A 17,730-nucleotide genomic window follows, 5' to 3' on the forward strand; every position below is an offset into this window, starting at 1 on the left:
TTTACACAAGTATGTAATAAAATTACATTTTGTTTCATAAGTAGTAGTATGTGTTTTGGGTTTTATTGCTGATTTGGAGAGCAATGGCCTCCCATGATCCATCTCTAGTTTATGATCTGAAGTTCGGCCCACTCATATAGTTTATGTTGGGTCACCAGATTTAATATCACACTAGATCAACCATTTTAGTTTTACTACCATTGTGTATGTGTAAGAAAAGATAAAATAATTTGTTGGATCGTTGTTTAACCTCTAAAGACATGTAACTCCTAACTTATAGTCAAGAAAAGATGAAAGTGATTTTGACATTAACATATTATCTTCAAAAATAAAATGACTTCCTTCTAACTTATAGGAATACCTCAAACTTACTAGGCACCTGAATAAAGATTTGAGATTGACATATTATCTTTAAGAACACCTCAGACTCACTAGGCACCTGAGAACTTGGCGGAGTTTTGAGAATCGAATAATTTCTAAAAATGCTAAGTGATGCATAAAAGACGAGAGACGAGTTTTGAAAGAGAGAATGCATTGCGTGATTGCGATGTGTATTTTTTCCTTCCGAAGTCCATGCATATATAGGCCTAGAAAAAAGGAGAACTTGGAAGACTACCATTTAATGGAGTACTACAATATAGTTTAGAATCCTTTTTCTCTTTGTTAATCTGGTATAGTCATATACTATGACCTAACACCAAAAACTTCAGAAAAATAAACAACGCATATATGGCATGGACCAAACATTGGGTACTTTAATTGTATGTGTTTTAGGGAGCTTAAACATGAGTTTAAACTTTTAAATTATTAAACATAAGAAAATATTCCAATTTTTTTCCGCAATGAACTATACTGAGGTTTATATGCAAAAAAAGATTGATATAAAGAACACCAAACAAAGCCACATCTATTAAAAGATATGGTTTGCATTTATTAGAAATGTTATTTTCGAAGCTGCAGGTGCACCCGTGAAAAAGTGAAATATATAATATAAATTGGCATTTAATACATACGGACCCATTGAAATTTATTAAAAATGACTTATAAGGTGTGTAGTCCACTATATAATGGAGTATTTTAATTACAACTAATATTGGCTGTAATTTGCAACCAGCATTTGGATGCTATCGAAGAATATTCTAATCGGTTGATATTTTTGGAAATTTATAGGGCACGTGATGTTTGTCAAAGGTGATAAATCTACCTTGTAGTTTTATACTTAAAATACAAAAATGAAAAATAGGAATGCTGTAATTACAAAAAAAAAAAAAAAAAAAGTGTAACTAAAACGTACTCATTTTATAGTACTGGTGAAAAAGGTTGTGTAAAAATATGGTGATTGATCATATAGATTAATGGAAATTAACCATTAAAGTACAACCAATAAATAATCAAAATGGGTGTGAGGTTTCTACGACCGAAAATGAATTAAAATAATCAACGTGGTAGTCATGCCATGCATAGCAATCATAATTTACCTGCTACGTAATTGTAAATAAGTCAAGCTATAACTAAAATTAGTCCATTGCAATGCTGTATATATATTTACAATTATATCATATGTATTGTAACGGTATAAGTCAAGTTTAATTTACAAATACTAAATTCAGTGGCCAGATAATTAAATGTATTTAAACAAAATTTATTATCAATGCATTACATACTGAAAAGGTTTTTTTTTTTTTTTTTCTCTTTTTCTCTTTTTTTTCATTTTAATTTTATTCTACTGTATTTCTGAGACAGAATTAGTGTGGACGAATGCACTAAAATACTAGAGTATTGGGACCTACGCTCATTTATCCGCCGCATTAGTAAGTGGAAGTTTATATTGATGGTTACATTAAATAATAAAAGCATTATTAACATATAAATTGCCAAATTGGTTAGGAACTTAGGATTGAATCAAAATTTCAGGGATAATAACACTTCACTAACCTTTGACAATTCATATGCTTGTTAGTACTCTTTCTAATTCTTTAATTCTATTCCTTACAAAAGTCTAAGAAAACCATCCATTGATTAAAATTGCGAAATAGCATTGGAAAATGGAAACCAAATTCAGTTCTAATTCAATCCGCAGTCTTGATCTTTTGATGACAAATTAACTGATGGAAGCTTCTTTATCTATGATTTCATATCATAATTATCGTTGATTAGAGAGTGAGGAGCGTAGAGGAATTTGTAGCCTGTAGAGTCTATTGGAATGGTTCATTTAAGCCTGCGCTGTCTTGTCCCACAAAATATCAAGAATAAGAAAACAAAAAAAGATAAATCAAACTGCTGCTGCTTCTGTTTCAACAATTTTTCTATCCTCACTCATCAGTGTACACACTGCCACACTGGCACCAAAAAAATCAAGTGTAAAACTAAAGTGAAAATAGACAACTTGTTATTACTCTCTCTGTAAGTTTTTTTAACGTATTCGTGATGATCTGTACCATATGTAAATTGCATATGGAGATAGAGGGTCCATTCCAATTTTGATGATTGTTTGATTATTGGATTCTTTTCTCCGAATTCAAGTAAAGATTATTTTTTTTTACATGTGAGTTGTATTAAACAGTATAATCTCCTGCTTTCTTCTTCAATGGTAATGTTTGCTAATCTTTATGTTGTTTATTAAACAAAACTTGGCTGTTTATGTTTGATGATTATCGGAGTAATTGTTATTCCAAGTTGGCTTCGCTAAAATCTCGAGGATATATATGGGATACTGTAGAAAAATGAAAAAAGCAGGGATTTTTGCTGTATACTGTGATTTTATCATCTTAACTTAGTGCTGAACTCTCTGCAGTTGTCATCTATGAAATCAGATTAAATTGAGTAAAAAGAAGGGGCGAGATTTAGTAAGAGGAAGATGGCGTCGCCGCATGGTGCTGAGGAGAAGGCAGCGGCGAGGTCCCTGAGCCGTGGATCCACCAGCAGGCGGATCAGCTTCGCCTCTGTGAGCACGAGGAGCTGGGCTTCGGCTAGTGTGAGGGAGGTTTTCACTGCACCAGGGCAGGATGTTTTCCATAGAAGTGGGAGAGAGTATGATGATCAAGATGAGCTTATGTGGGCGGCCATTGAGAGGCTGCCGACCTATGATCGGACGAGGAAGGGGATTCTGAAGCAAGTTATGGAAGATGGGAAGATTGTGAGGGAAGAGGTTGATTTTGCCAATATGGGGATTCAAGAAAAGAAGCACCTCATGGATAGTATACTTAAAACGGTTGATGATGATAATGAGAAATTTCTAATGAGGGTGAGAGAGAGGACTGATCGGTGAGGCAACACTTCTCTCTCTCTCTCTCTCTCTCTCTCTCTCTCATCTTTCACTCAGATATGAAACTTTGATTCTTGTTTCTGTAGGGTTGGAATTGAGGTTCCAAAAGTTGAAGTTCGTTATGAGCATTTGTCTGTTGATGGAGACGCGTATGTCGGATCAAGGGCGCTTCCAACTCTGTGGAACGCTACACTCAATACGGTGGAGGTAATTGGATTTCATTTTTACTGTTTTCTAGTATCTGCCTTTAAATATAGACAGATATAGTCGATAAATTGATTTGAATTTTGAAGTTTTCTAATATAAGAGCTTTAGCTTCTGCTGCTTCATTTTCAGTAGTACGTACTCTTTATTTGCTTGCTGCTAGAAGAAAATGCTCTTTGCTGCTGCAACTATAGATAGTACATAAAAATCTGTTTCTTATTCTCAGAGATTTTGTTATCCGCAGGGAATTTTAGAAAAAATCAAGATTTTTCCTTCAAAGAAAAAGTCTATCAAAATACTACATGATGTTAGCGGAATTGTGAAACCTTCAAGGTTGGTTTACTAAAAACTCATAGATGTCATGTCAGAAAGAGACATTAATTGATTAAATCAAATGATGCTATACATGTTTCTTGTTGCATTGTATTAGAATGACACTACTTCTCGGACCTCCGGGCGCTGGGAAGACTATATTGCTCAAGGCTCTTGCAGGGAAGCTAGAGAAAGATCTCAGGGTATGCGATCGCTCCTCTAGTTATTGCATTGCCATTTTATTCGTCTCCAAAGTCACCGATCTCTTTGCCTTTCCATGATAGGTGAGTGGAAGAATCACTTACTGTGGTCACGAGCTGTCAGAGTTTGTTCCTCAGAGGACTTGCTCATATATCAGCCAGCATGATCTTCACCACGGGGAGATGACTGTCAGGGAGACATTAGACTTCTCAGGGCGTTGCTTGGGAGTTGGCACCAGATACGACCTCCTTGTAGAGCTTTCCAGGCGAGAAAAGCATGCGGGAATCAAGCCCGACCCTGAGATAGATGCGTTCATGAAAGCCACTGCAGTAGCTGGCCAAGAATCCAGTCTAGTAACAGACTATGTTATCAAGGTTTGCTTCTTGTTATGTTTTAACTAGGCCAAAAAGGCATTAAGTTTAAGGAATATTTTCATGATTGCAGATTCTTGGATTAGATATATGTGCTGATATATTGGTGGGAGATGAGATGAGAAGGGGGATATCCGGTGGGCAGAAGAAGCGGCTCACAACTGGTAAACATCGGTTTTCACCTTGTTCTGAGCTGTAGATTTCCCTCTGCAACTGCATTGAGTTGTGTGTTGTTTTGGTTGATGTAGGTGAATTTTTGGTCGGACCAGCTAAAGTTTTCTACATGGACGAGATCTCAACAGGTCTTGACAGCTCAACGACGTTTCAAATTGTCAAGTACATGAGACAGATGGTTCATGTGATGGATGTGACAATGATAATATCCCTCCTCCAGCCTGCACCAGAGACATTTGAGCTCTTTGATGACATTATTCTTCTTTCAGAAGGGCAGGTTATCTATCAAGGCCCTCGTGAGAATATCCTCGAGTTCTTTGAGAGCGTTGGATTCAAGTGCCCGGACAGAAAGGGGGTGGCTGACTTTCTACAGGAAGTCACTTCAGCAAAAGATCAAGAGCAATACTGGTGCAAGAAAGACGAACCTTACCAATATGTGTCTGTGGGTGAGTTTGTGGAACGCTTCAGCACTTTCCACATTGGGCAGAAGATTTTTGACGAGCTTGCAGTCCCTTATGATAAAACGAAGGTCCATCCTGCTGCATTGGTCACTGAGAAATACGGCATATCCAATATGGAGCTCTTCAAGGCCAGCTTGTCCAGAGAGTGGCTTCTGATAAAGCGGAATGTTTTCTTGTATGCGTTTAAGACGTTTCAGATAACCGTGATGTCAATAATTACCTTCACAGTGTTCTTTAGAACGGAGATGAAGTCTGGCCAGCTAGCTGATGGTGGAAAGTTTTATGGAGCACTGTTTTTCAGTCTCATCAATGTCATGTTTAATGGCACAGCTGAGCTTGCTCTTACAGTTCTTCGACTACCTGTGTTCTTCAAGCAAAGGGATGCTCTATTCTACCCTGCTTGGGCTTTTTCTTTACCAATCTGGCTTCTTAGAATCCCTCTTTCTGTTATGGAATCCTTGATATGGATTATTCTCACCTATTACACTATTGGATTTGCTCCTGGAGCTGATAGGTGTGTTTTCCTTGTGATTCTCTTTTCCTTCACACACACAATAAGGAATTAAGTTTTTACATGATACATTTTAGGTTCTTCCGCCAGTTTCTGGCATTTCTCGCTCTGCATCAGATGGCCTTATCGCTGTTCAGATTCATCGCTGCACTTGGAAGAACACAGGTTGTGGCAAACACTTTGGGCACCTTCACTTTGCTACTGGTATTTGTTCTTGGTGGTTTCATCATTGCAAAAGGTTAGAGTTTATGTTTAAGTTCTTCTATTTGTTAAAATTATCTAAACTATATTCTCCAAATGTCTTTGCATCATATATGCTATTGTAGATTTGACATTTTAATTTATATCCTACTTCTCAGACGACATTGAGCCGTGGATGATCTGGGGCTATTACGTTTCTCCTATGATGTACGGTCAGAATGCTGTAGCAATCAATGAGTTCCTGGATAAAAGATGGAGCACAGTAAGTTCTCTGTATATTTTCTACAACTTGAATTCTACTTGTATTGATATATTGCTATCTCGTTTCGTCTTAGCCAAACACGGATCCGAGGTTTAATGAACCAACAGTTGGCAAAGTTCTTCTTAAGATGAGGGGCATGTTTGTTGAGGATTACATGTTCTGGGTTTGTGTCATTGCTCTTTTCGCCTTCTCCATTCTCTTCAACATTTGTTTCATTGTGGCGCTGACATACCTTAACCGTAAGCATGTCTTCTGTTGTGTTTTTTTTTTACTCAACAATATCTTGGCATGTTGTGACGAATCGGCTCAAAACTTTTTGCAGCCTTTGGAGATTCGAAATCTCTTATCCCAGATGTGAATGCCAATAAGAAGAAGAAGGGTCTTGCCTCTGATGGAAGCTCAACTTCTGCGCCTCCGGTTGTTGAAGGTCTGATATCACAACAAAACTCCCAAGTTTTGAGTTTTCTCCCTTTTAATTATGAGAAACATTACTGCAGGAAAAGAGATGACTGCAAGAAATCTATCTGAACTACTAGCATTCAATCACGTGGATGGATCCAGAAAAGGAATGGTTCTCCCTTTCACCCCGTTGTCACTAGCATTCAATCACGTGAACTACTGCGTTGATATGCCTGCTGTAAGCCCTTTTCTTTTGATATGATCCAAAAATGCAAGATGTATCACTGGTTGATCAAGGCTCCTAATTACAACTATTGTGTGTTTATTTAGGGAATGAAGAAGACCGGGATTGAAGAAATGCGTCTGCAACTGCTGAGAGGCGTTAGTGGGGCATTCAGGCCAGGCGTGCTCACTGCATTAGTTGGTGTCAGTGGGGCGGGCAAGACCACGTTGATGGATGTGTTGGCTGGAAGGAAAACAGGTGGATACATTGAAGGAGCCATCAGTATCTCCGGCTATCCAAAAAATCAATCAACTTTTGCACGTGTCAGCGGCTACTGTGAGCAGACTGACATCCATTCTCCACATGTCACAGTCTATGAATCTGTAGTGTACTCTGCCTGGCTCCGTCTCTCTCCAGACGTAGATGAGCAAACGCGCAAGGTTTGCAAAGTCAATCAGTCCCTTAAGTGTGTGGCTTTGAATGAGCCTTTCTGTGATTTGTTTTGTTTTGTTTTGTTCTAGATGTTTGTTGAGGAAGTAATGGATTTGATAGAACTGAATTCTCTGAGGAATGCCTTGGTTGGCCTTCCCGGAGTGGACGGTCTGTCGACTGAGCAGAGAAAGAGACTGACGATAGCAGTGGAGTTGGTTGCCAATCCATCTATAATCTTCATGGATGAGCCTACATCGGGCCTCGATGCACGAGCTGCTGCTATTGTGATGCGGACTGTGCGCAACACGGTGGATACTGGACGGACTGTGGTCTGCACCATCCATCAGCCAAGCATAGACATCTTTGAAGCCTTTGATGAGGTAAAAACTAAGCAAAACACCATAAGTATTTTACTTCTTTTCCCTTTTCGACTTTTTCTAGAGTTTCTCAACCTGCCTGTGTCGTCGTGTAGCTGTTGTTGATGAAAAGAGGAGGGCAGGTGATTTATGGAGGGCCTCTTGGGCATCACTCTCGCTTGTTGGTGGAATACTTTCAAGTAAGTATTTCTGCTCCAAATGCAGAGATTACCAATCATCAACATATAAAAAACATACTACTTTATATGAACTAAGCATGCTATTATTATTCTACTATAGTCTGTGCCTGGGGTGCCTGAGATCAAAGAGGGCTATAATCCAGCTACTTGGATGTTGGATATTAGCACTCCTTCCATGGAAGCTCAACTCAACGTGGACTTTGCTGATATCTATGCGAAATCTGAACTCTACCGGTAAAACTATAAGATTGTTGGTTTCTCGCTCGTTTAATCCCTTTTTGTAACGCGATCTTGTGTCTCCATCTTCACAGGAGGAATCAAGAGCTAATCAAAGAACTCAGCACTCCAGCCCCGGGATCAGAAGACCTGCATTTCCCAACCAAATACGCTCAGTCTTTCTTTAGCCAGTGCAGAGCTTGCTTCTGGAAGCAGCACCTGTCTTATTGGAGGAACCCTCAGTATAATGCCATCAGATTCTTCATGACAGCAATCATCGGTGTCATATTCGGGGTCATATTCTGGAACAAAGGGAATCAAATGTGAGTGTTGATAAGATAGATATGTTTGTTATGTCACATGTGTTTTGATAGGAGTTTGGTGATAGGTCGAAGCAGCAAGACCTGATGAACCTGCTGGGGGCCATGTATTCGGCAGTCATGTTTCTGGGTGGCACGAATACGTCTGCTGTCCAGTCAGTGGTGGCAGTGGAGAGGACGGTGTTCTACAGGGAGAAGGCTGCAGGGATGTACTCTGCATTGCCTTATGCATTTGCGCAGGTGGCAATCGAGACAATCTATGTGTGCATCCAGACGCTGGTATACAGCCTGATCCTCTACTCGATGATTGGATTCCACTGGCGCGTGGACAAGTTCTTTTGGTTCTATTTCTTTGTGTTCATGTGCTTCATCTACTTCACCTCGTATGGGATGATGCTTGTTGCCCTCACCCCCAACTACATGATTGCTGCCATTGTTATGTCCTTCTTCCTCAGCTTCTGGAATCTCTTCTCCGGTTTCCTCATCCCAAGAACGGTGAGGATCATATAGTATATAGTAGTATTAGATAACAAAAACACATGAGCGTTTGCTGATATCTATCAATCTGTCTTTCAGCAAATTCCGATATGGTGGAGATGGTATTACTGGGCATCTCCGGTGGCATGGACAATATACGGGCTGATCACGTCTCAGGTGGGGGACAAGAGCGATGGAATGGTGGTGCCCGGGGTTGATGAGCTGGTTCCATTGAAATTGTATCTAGAAGAATACCTAGGATTCAAGTATGACTTCCTAGGTGCAGTTGCTGGTGCACATGTTGCATGGGCGGTCCTCTTCTGTCTCGTTTTCGCCTACGGCATTAAGTTCTTCAACTTCCAAAGAAGGTGAAGGGATTCACTGATTTGCTGCACACAAGCATCTACAAGTGTGAAGAAACACATTTTTCCACAGTTTGTTTGCCAGATTTCTCTTACACTTTTTTATGTTTGTTTTGTTTTTACGCCATTTTGCTGGGTTGTAGTATAGCTCAATGCCCATATTCTTGATTTGTTATTGGAATAGTGTATCTTATACGAACGAATTCGTGTATGGATATCATTGCCTTATTACCAAAGGCATATAAATAAATAATGCTGTCTTCATGGATCTTCAGTTACAATGGCAACGATTAAGATCTCGGACATAGCTGTCATTTAATAAACAAAATAGTGTATGTAAGTACTAATTTATTAATGACGGAGAAAACCAGAAATATAAATAAAAGTAATTTATTTCTCTATATACTTCAACTAACCCAACTTCTAAATAAATTAATAACAATTTTTTATTTAAAAGAATTAATAAAATTATTGAGGCTGAAAAAGTAATGAAAGAAAATAAGAGAGATAATGAGGGGGAGACGTAATAATTTTTTATATACCATCAATAAACTTATATATATTGATAAAAAAAAATGAACTTGTACAAATTCCAAACTTCTCGATATAATGTTAACACATTGTAAAATTTTAAGATTTTAACGTTAATACATTGTCAACACAGCATCAACCGTTGACACTGTATTTATATTTTTTGTTACTTTTATTTTATATCTGTTGACATTTTCTAACTGTCTAAATTATAGTTTGGAGTTTGTATATTGTTTAGAGTTTGATACGTCGGGTGTATAAATTATAATATGTTTTTATAATTTTTTATAATTAAATATTTTATTTCCTCTGTTCCACAGTAGTAGAGCCATTTTACTATCTTGAAATGCTTAATTTTAGTGAAAGTCGATATATTTCTTCTGACTTACATTATTCACTCTTTAATATTCTAGCTTTTTCTCGTTCCTACTTTATTCTTTCCTTATTTAACTCACTTAAGATAATTTTTGTTTAAGTGAGAGGAAACACCTTTACTGGAAAGAAGAGAGAGTAATTTTTTACTCATAAAATTTTCTCAAAGTTTATAACGTCGGAATCAGATGACGGTGAGCGTTAGGTCCACAAGAAACGGGTGATAAGTCATAACCCATATCCGAAACCATCGTGGAGGCATTTCCAGTTACTCCTACGGAGAGACAGAGAAAGAGAGAGTTAGATGAAGACTCATTGTTGGGTTCGAGCTTCTGATTCTGATTTTACTGGGCCACTTCCCCAACCTCGAAGGTAAATACACATCTCTCTCTCTTTCTGACTTCTGTCTCCGCGAAAATCAGTTATTACCTGACCAAATGAAGATTGAATCTTGTTCTATTTAAATTTAATTAATCCTACTACTTATTTGTGTTATCTCTTGGAATTGCAGTGGCCACACAGCTGTGAACATCGGGAATTCGAAGGTTATATTTTTCGGCGGCCTAGTAGACAAGAAATTCCTAAATGACGTCACTGTTTATGACATTGGTATTTTAATCTACATTTTCTTTTCCTCCAATTTTCTCTACTTCCAACTATTTCGCTATATGATCAGATATAAGTGATCGTGGTGGTTAATTAGAACAATTTCTAGTGGAATTTTAAAGTTGAGAAGCTTTTTATGCTGTTATAGATTGAGGGTGATACAAATTTCAGACAGTACGGGTTTTGGAATATTGAGTATGTTGAACAAAGACTGTTGTTGATAATTCATATGGAGAAGACAATTTCTGTATTTGACATATACATAGATGAGCCTTTTATATTGAACTGTTGAGCACAGATAGCTCAAATTAACATTCAGGACAAAAGAACACAAACATGTTTCTTGAAGTACTAGGAGCATCTTATTCTTCGTTATCCTTCAATAGGTTTGATTATCTCAAAGTTAATATTTCGAAAGCATTTAAGTGAAGCATGCATCTTTTAATAATGCAATTATATCCAAAATCTTGTGTGGTTTATAACAGACATTATCTTGTCTTAAGATATGTATTTGCGCTGTTACAGACAACGATTTGTGGTTTCAACCAGAGTGCACGGGCAGTGGTTCTGATGGGAATGTGGGCCCAAGTCCACGTGCTTTTCATATTGCTATTTCAATAGATTGTCACATGTTCATATTTGGTGGGAGGTCTGGTGCGAAGAGGTATCTAGTAGATTACAGTTATGAAGCATCCCTGTATCACAATTACGAAGCTTGTTAAAATTGGTTTTACTCATTTGTAAATTTGATTTACAGGTTAGGTGATTTCTGGGTTCTGGATACTGGTAAGCTTCTTTTCACTACCACTTTGGACAACGAGCTGGCATTGGGAACCCGGCATGAAGATTCTTAATTTATTCTTGTGGTCACAGATATTTGGCAGTGGTCAGAACTTACCACATTTGGCGACTTGCCTTCATCTAGGGATTTTGCAGCTGCTTCGGCTGTTGGAAACAGTAAAATTGTAATGTAAGGGGTGATTCTTCTTGTAGCTGGATATTTGGATTCCTGCCCTTGTTATTCAGACTATATTATTATTATACAGGTTTGGCGGCTGGGATGGCAAAAAGTGGCTCTCAGATGTCTATGTCCTAGACACAAGTAATTTTTATGTTAATGTGATGAATATTTAATTGTTTTTAGCTATTTAGAATGATTGCGCTCTAATACGCTGTTTCTTCATGCACAGTTTCACTTGAGTGGATGGAGCTGTCCATTTCAGGGACATTACCTCCACCGAGATGTGGCCATTCTGTTACAATGATTGAGAAGCGGTTACTCATCTATGGTGGCAGAGGTAATTTTGATTGTCTTACTACTTGGCTACTTGCTCCTTCCCAATTTTGTAGTAAAATAGTAGTACTTTATAGAAGAATTCCCTCCAAAAATAAGATACTGGTGTCTCTTCTATCAAATACTGCTTGTTGTGCTAGTTCAGTCTTCCTTTTTAATGTAGATACTGCTGTAATTGAATTGAACATATTTGTGCTACCCCTTCTGTTTTCTCCATCAGTTCAAGCTTGAATGTTCTATTTTAGTAACCAATTTCCTGTTGATCAACTAGTTGGCAAAAGCAACATTAATAAGCATGGATACCAATATATGTTTTTTTTTTGTATTTCTTCATCTTTTCAGGTGGTGGGGGTCCAATCATGGGTGATCTATGGGCTTTAAAAGGACTCATTAAAGAAGGTAAAATGATAGAAGAGTTCAAGTGTGGCATTGTTTCCTCATACTCCCTCCATCTCACAAAATAGTGCAACCCCAAGTGTGGTACAAGTTTAAAATAAAAGTTAGGTAGTGTGTTTGTGAGCAGAGAAAGTATCCAACTTTATTACTTTTTATGTTAGTGTAGATAATGGTGGGCCGTGTGTGGTTTCTTGTAAATAAGTGTTCTAATTGAGGCTGAATGGTAAATGAATTGTGTCCAAAAATTGAAAGTTAAGAAGTTCCACTCTTTTAGGCGACACCCCGAAATGGCAAAGTGTTCACTATTTTGTGGAACGAGGGGAGTATTATTTTTAATCGCATCATCATCAGCTTGTAGCTTTTCAGCTTTGGTACATACATAAATACATACTATAATTATGCTTTCCTATCCAAACTCATTGGCTAATTATGCTTATTCTTGTACGCTTGATCGGTTTCCTGATGGTTGGATATTTTTTGTGGAAGGAAAGGAAGAGAATGAACCACCTGGATGGACCCAATTAAAGCTTCCAGGACAAGCCCCTTCACCCCGTTGTGGACACACCATGGCTTCTGGAGGGCCTTATGTAATTGTCTAATCTCATCTTTTATAAAGACTCTGTATTCTCTGTAGCTTGTGTGCTCATTAGACTAACTATAAGAAATGGAACTGAGTTCCATAAAGCCTTCAACTCTTAGATCAATAGGTTACACTATAGCAAATCTCTGCTTCAACTTGCTGAAACAAGTTCTAGTAGGAGTATTTAAAAGCTTTCCTGACTCTGCACTCCTTAGAATAAGGATATTTGAGCAAGCACATTAATGTTTTAAAATCTTTATAACCTACATGCCCATGTCATGGTTTTTCCTAGATTTCATTTATTTTTAGCTTCACTCATCATTTTAACCAAATACGGTTGGAGAATACTAACTGTTATATGTGATTCTATGAAGATGGCATGTGCTACATTCTGAGTCAAATATGCTTTGGTTAGTTTGACTGGTATTGTCATTGTTGTCATATATTATGCAAATAAATGGATAATGTTTCCCTGTTGCAGCTTATGTTATTTGGAGGGCATGGAACCGGTGGTTGGTTGAGCCGTTATGATATTTATTACAATGACTGTGTTGTTCTAGACAGGGGTGAGATTATATTCACCATTTCACTTCAGATGTTATTGCAATATCATATTTTTGGCCATCTTTCCAATTTCTTGCATTGATCATACTTTGATTTTGTAATGCCGTTAGCCTCGCCTCAATATTATCTCTCAGTAATGTAATCATTTGTCTCAGATTCCACAAATCAGTTGGTTTATTCATTGTCGGCACACAATTGATCTTCCATGAATGTTTTGCATTTTCCCACGAGTTTGAGTTTTGACAACATACTACTTTCATGTTATTTAGTGTCTGTGCAATGGAAACACTTGTCTACTAGCAGTGAACCCCCAGCTGCTCGAGCATATCATTCGATGAACTGTGTTGGTTCTCGGTACCTTTTGTTCGGCGGCTTTGATGGAAAATCAACTTATGGTGATCTCTGGTGGCTTGTACCTGAAGGTATTACTTCATTTCCATTTATGGAAATTCTCGTAATTTAACATCATTAGCTTTTGATAGTGTTATATTGATTTTCCTCATTACAGATGATCCTATTGCAAAGAGGTCTGGAGTATCTTCTTCTGATGTTGTTCCAGAAAGAGATACAACCATGGAAGAAAAGGTGTGAATATGAAGATGATTTTCCTCTCTTTTTACTGTGATGAGCCGTGTGAGCATGCATGTCTTCTTTGAAGAATTCCAAGTTGATTATCGTGTTCGAGTTGACATACATTCTAGCTAAATGCATCAATAACGTGAGAGGCAGTACAAATATTTTTAAATGAGTCATATATGCTGCATTAACGTTCAGGATATTCTACAGATCGCTTACCCAACTGTATAGTGGTAGAACCTATTGAGTATATTCATGATTGTGTAGGAGAACTAATATAACCAAGTTTTTTCGCAGGAAAGCCAAAGAGAAGGAGATGCAATTGCAGAGTTGCAGAAACGATTAGAAATTACAGGTTTACTTTCTAACTCTATGCACATTGTCGATGAAATGGAAGACAAAGAACTTATCCAACAGGCGTTAAGAGTTGGCGGTAAAGAGGCTGTCAGTAACATGCAGGTTTCTAACATTGCATTTGTCTTAGCAGACATTAGCATTCTAGAGTGCTTGCCTTATTTCCTGACTCTATCTTGGTAAAAGGCTGTGCAGGCACTCCGAGACCACTGGATGAGATCTGGTCCTGAATCCATAACATTGAAGGAGATTACCCCATTACTCCATGATTACCAACGCTTGATTACCCGCCATCATATGTGAGATCTGTCTCTTCTGCCTTTATTATTTTGTTCACTGTCATGTGAACTGTGGTTTTGGAATGAATTTCGTACTAAATCAATTTTTTGGTAGTAAATGTTATTCATGTTCCTTTCTCTGGCAGAGAGAAGGCTGGATCTAATCTTGAGCTTGTGCTACTTGGTTTCGCTGGAAAAGGTGCATCATTTCGCTTCTACCACATCAAAACTGCTTCTCAGGTACAATAGTATAATTATACATCATTCTTTCTTTCATGTTAGCAAGAGTTGATGCATTTGTTCATGTTTACCTGCATATGAACTTTAAAGCATGTCTGTAACATCCCGTTCTTTTTCTAATTTCAGCTGCGCTTGAACGACATCCCGAATCTATTAGCAGAGTACAAAGAACTTCTCTCCTCTACAAATATAAGTTGACAGACTGACAGCTTTTTGCAAATTCAGTTCCATCTTTTTTTTTCCTAGAGAAGATTTGCCTGAAAGATTACCTATAAATCTATACTACAAAGCTTCCAATGCCTGTTTGGCTCTATTCCATTTTCATGTTTGCTGTTCTCGATTACATCTGTTGTGAATTGTATCAAATCTGTTGAAACTATGGTGGTAATTTTGGATTGAACGCTTGTCTTCTGATTGTGACACCAAGTTTAGAATGAAAATTGTTTGACATACTCCAAAATTGAAGATTCGAGGGGATTTGATCGAAGAAAATTACAATACTCGCTCTTTCCCATAAAATAGATGACCAAAATTATAATATTCCCCCTCCCATAAAAATAGACTGTGCAAGAATTAATGTACAATTGATAAAGTAAGAGAGATGAAAAAAGAGTAGTTAAAACAGTGTTAGTGAATAAAGTAAGAGAGATAAAAAAAAGGATAGTTAAAGCAGTGCTAGTGGATGTTAAGACGCACATTATTATTAATATTTAATGATAAATCTAGTGGTATAAGTTATAAATAAATTAAAGTATATGAATAATGAGCTTGGGAAAAAAATTCATAAATAGAAATCATATTTTCATGGGAGGAAAAAAAAAATACTTATCTTATGGGATAGAATGAAAATTTTGGCCATGCAATTAAATCTTCTTGCTTTTTCTTGAATTTGTATTAAATATGAATAAATAAGTTAGTGAAATATGAAAAATGATAAAGATAAAATGGGACAATATATATAAAAAATAATAAAAATAAAATGGGACAATTAATATGGACAGATAAAAATGAAAATTTATAACTTAGACAAATAAAAATGAAAAATTAGATAAAAATAACAACTAGGACATAATAAAGTAAAGGAAGAAGGGTGTGATAAACTTTACAAAATATCATATTGTACATACAAGAAACGCGTGTTGCTAAAAATGTTATTGATGATCAAACTAGTATAGAAATGAAGCGTAGTCTCATGTATTTTCACTCAACAATTTTTCTCTATTTTGTTGAACAAAAACGTCCAACCTATCCATTGAATTCTCTGAGACGAGATTACATCTCTCTCTTCTCCTACACAACCCCTCTACCTCCTCCACCACCCCATCCACCTCCGCCTCTCCTCTCTCCCTCATCTTCTTGCTCATCTCCTCCGCCCTCCGCCTCACCCCCACCCCACTCTTCTCCACCACCACCTTCCTCACCACCCTCGCCACCTCCCCCTTCTCCTTCGCCGCCCCCTACTCCTCACCACCTCCTCTCCTATCCCCACCTCCTCCACCACCCTAGCATTCAACGGCTGGTCCAAATGCATCGGCACCGCGATTATCGGCACCCCACAATACGCTCTCCATCACCGAGCTCCACCCGCAGTGGCTCATGAACCCCCCCACGCTCTCCCGCGACAGTATCCGCTGCTGCGGCACCCACCTCTCCACCACCATCCCCCTCCCTCTCACCCTCTCTACAAACCCCTCCGGCAGCTTCTCCCCCACCGTCTTACTCTCTCCCGCCGGAAACCTAACCGCCCACACGAAGCCAACACCGCTCATCTCGAGCCCGTGCGCTATCTCTTCCATCTCGTTCTCCGATAAGAAATACTCGCTTCCGAAGGAGGCGAACACCGTCGACCGCTGATCTCTCCGATCGAGCCATTCCACGATCATGTCGTCGTCGACATCTTGTCCTACCTCTTGAACAAGAGGGCCAACCGGCACGAATTTCTTCTGCGTCAATTTCGACAAAAGATCAATGTATTTCCCTTCCATCTCTCGAAATGTTTTGATCAAGACGATCTCCGAGGATCGCCGGAGGCAGTCCTGAACCCTAACATGGTCCTCCGTGTCGCTGCCGGCGGAGTTCACCAAGCGGTTGAAGATCTCGTGCTCGTTCTCACGGAAGTATATCGCCGGGAAGGGATAACCGGAGGCGCCCCCGAGCCAGTGGTGCGCGAGGAGAGAGATGGAGGCGGCACCGGTGGGGAAGAAGAGAACGGCAGGGATGTTGAGGGCGGCGGTGGCCTCCTCGGGTGCCCATGGCATGAGGAAGTCGTAGAGGACGAGGTCGGGCTTGAGGGTGGTGAGGAGGGTGAAGAAGGTGGGGCGGGCCTGGTCGAGGGCCCTCTTGAGGGGAGCCATGAGGTGGGGCGGGAGGCCGTTGGTGGTGTGGTGGTGCAGGGGGAGGTCCGGGGTGGCGGCGATTTGGAGGTCGACGAGCTTGATGGAGATGGAGTCCTTTGGGGAGAGATGTTTGCGTATATGATCCAGATTTATTTGTGAAGAACAAATGTAGGAGACGAAGTTTCGTTTTGCTAAGGATTTGGCGAGCTGTAAAAAAGGTGAAATGTGGCCATGAGCAAGCCATGGCAACATAAGAACTCTAATGCTTTTACTACTTGTATCCATCTAACTCTTTTTTGGTAAATTGAGGAGGAAGAGGATTTTGTGTATTTATGTGGTGTGGCCGGAGAAAATGGCTTGTTTTTTGGACACGTGGCAGGTGCATAAGCTATGTGAGAGTTGGAGAAAGGTGGGAGAAACACCTAATTAAGAATGGATAGGGCCTAAGAATTTGGATTTTTGGAGTTTAGTAGGAGGTCCTTCAGATTAATACTACAATGAATTTGGATATACACAATTCATGATGCATGCATGCATGCGCCTCACAAATTAAATTTACACAATATTTATTTATGGTCATCTACCTTAATTTGGGTTCAAACTTTAGCGTACTAGAAATTCTACACTGGACTAGCATCACAAAATTATTACTACAT

The 17,730-nt window shown here is 38.8% G+C and overlaps 3 protein-coding genes across 4 annotated transcripts; 2 read left to right on the forward strand and 1 right to left on the reverse strand.

Annotated features, from left to right (window-relative positions):
* Nucleotides 1-2,480: 2,480 nt before the first annotated feature.
* LOC125222052 (pleiotropic drug resistance protein 2-like) lies at nucleotides 2,481-9,221 on the forward strand. Its single transcript, XM_048124456.1, has 20 exons — nucleotides 2,481-2,590; nucleotides 2,795-3,264; nucleotides 3,352-3,472; nucleotides 3,714-3,802; nucleotides 3,900-3,984; nucleotides 4,066-4,356; nucleotides 4,427-4,517; nucleotides 4,602-5,502; nucleotides 5,577-5,737; nucleotides 5,859-5,962; nucleotides 6,036-6,201; nucleotides 6,285-6,389; nucleotides 6,460-6,599; nucleotides 6,692-7,024; nucleotides 7,106-7,396; nucleotides 7,489-7,572; nucleotides 7,673-7,806; nucleotides 7,884-8,111; nucleotides 8,177-8,603; nucleotides 8,685-9,221. The coding sequence occupies exons 2-20, from the start codon at nucleotides 2,858-2,860 to the stop codon at nucleotides 8,955-8,957; spliced, it is 4,431 nt and encodes a 1,476-aa protein (XP_047980413.1). The 5' UTR covers nucleotides 2,481-2,590; nucleotides 2,795-2,857; the 3' UTR covers nucleotides 8,958-9,221.
* An 831-nt stretch (nucleotides 9,222-10,052) lies between these two features.
* LOC125218209 (protein GLUTELIN PRECURSOR ACCUMULATION 3) lies at nucleotides 10,053-15,158 on the forward strand. Of its 2 annotated transcripts, none has more exons than XM_048119835.1 (16): nucleotides 10,053-10,222; nucleotides 10,362-10,459; nucleotides 10,982-11,120; nucleotides 11,214-11,242; nucleotides 11,330-11,426; nucleotides 11,503-11,558; nucleotides 11,647-11,754; nucleotides 12,093-12,149; nucleotides 12,633-12,733; nucleotides 13,208-13,292; nucleotides 13,560-13,712; nucleotides 13,799-13,875; nucleotides 14,164-14,325; nucleotides 14,407-14,519; nucleotides 14,645-14,738; nucleotides 14,865-15,158. In XM_048119835.1, exons 1-16 carry the CDS (start codon nucleotides 10,155-10,157, stop codon nucleotides 14,934-14,936), a joined length of 1,509 nt encoding a protein of 502 aa, XP_047975792.1. In that variant the 5' UTR covers nucleotides 10,053-10,154; the 3' UTR covers nucleotides 14,937-15,158. The 2 variants fall into 2 exon arrangements, with proteins under 2 accessions (XP_047975792.1, XP_047975793.1); XM_048119836.1 differs by having other exon boundaries at nucleotides 12,642-12,733.
* A 657-nt stretch (nucleotides 15,159-15,815) lies between these two features.
* On the reverse strand, nucleotides 15,816-17,389 carry LOC125223195 (UDP-glucosyltransferase 29-like). The gene is given in 3 exon segments (XM_048126217.1): nucleotides 15,816-16,194; nucleotides 16,197-16,303; nucleotides 16,305-17,389. Coding segments are annotated over 3 exon segments (1,428 nt in total). The 5' UTR covers nucleotides 17,360-17,389; the 3' UTR covers nucleotides 15,816-15,928.
* Between the last annotated feature and the right edge of the window lie 341 nt (nucleotides 17,390-17,730).

The sequence above is a fragment of the Salvia hispanica genome, chromosome 4 (genome assembly GCF_023119035.1).
Source record: "Salvia hispanica cultivar TCC Black 2014 chromosome 4, UniMelb_Shisp_WGS_1.0, whole genome shotgun sequence".
In the NCBI taxonomy this organism is placed as follows: domain Eukaryota; kingdom Viridiplantae; phylum Streptophyta; class Magnoliopsida; order Lamiales; family Lamiaceae; genus Salvia; species Salvia hispanica.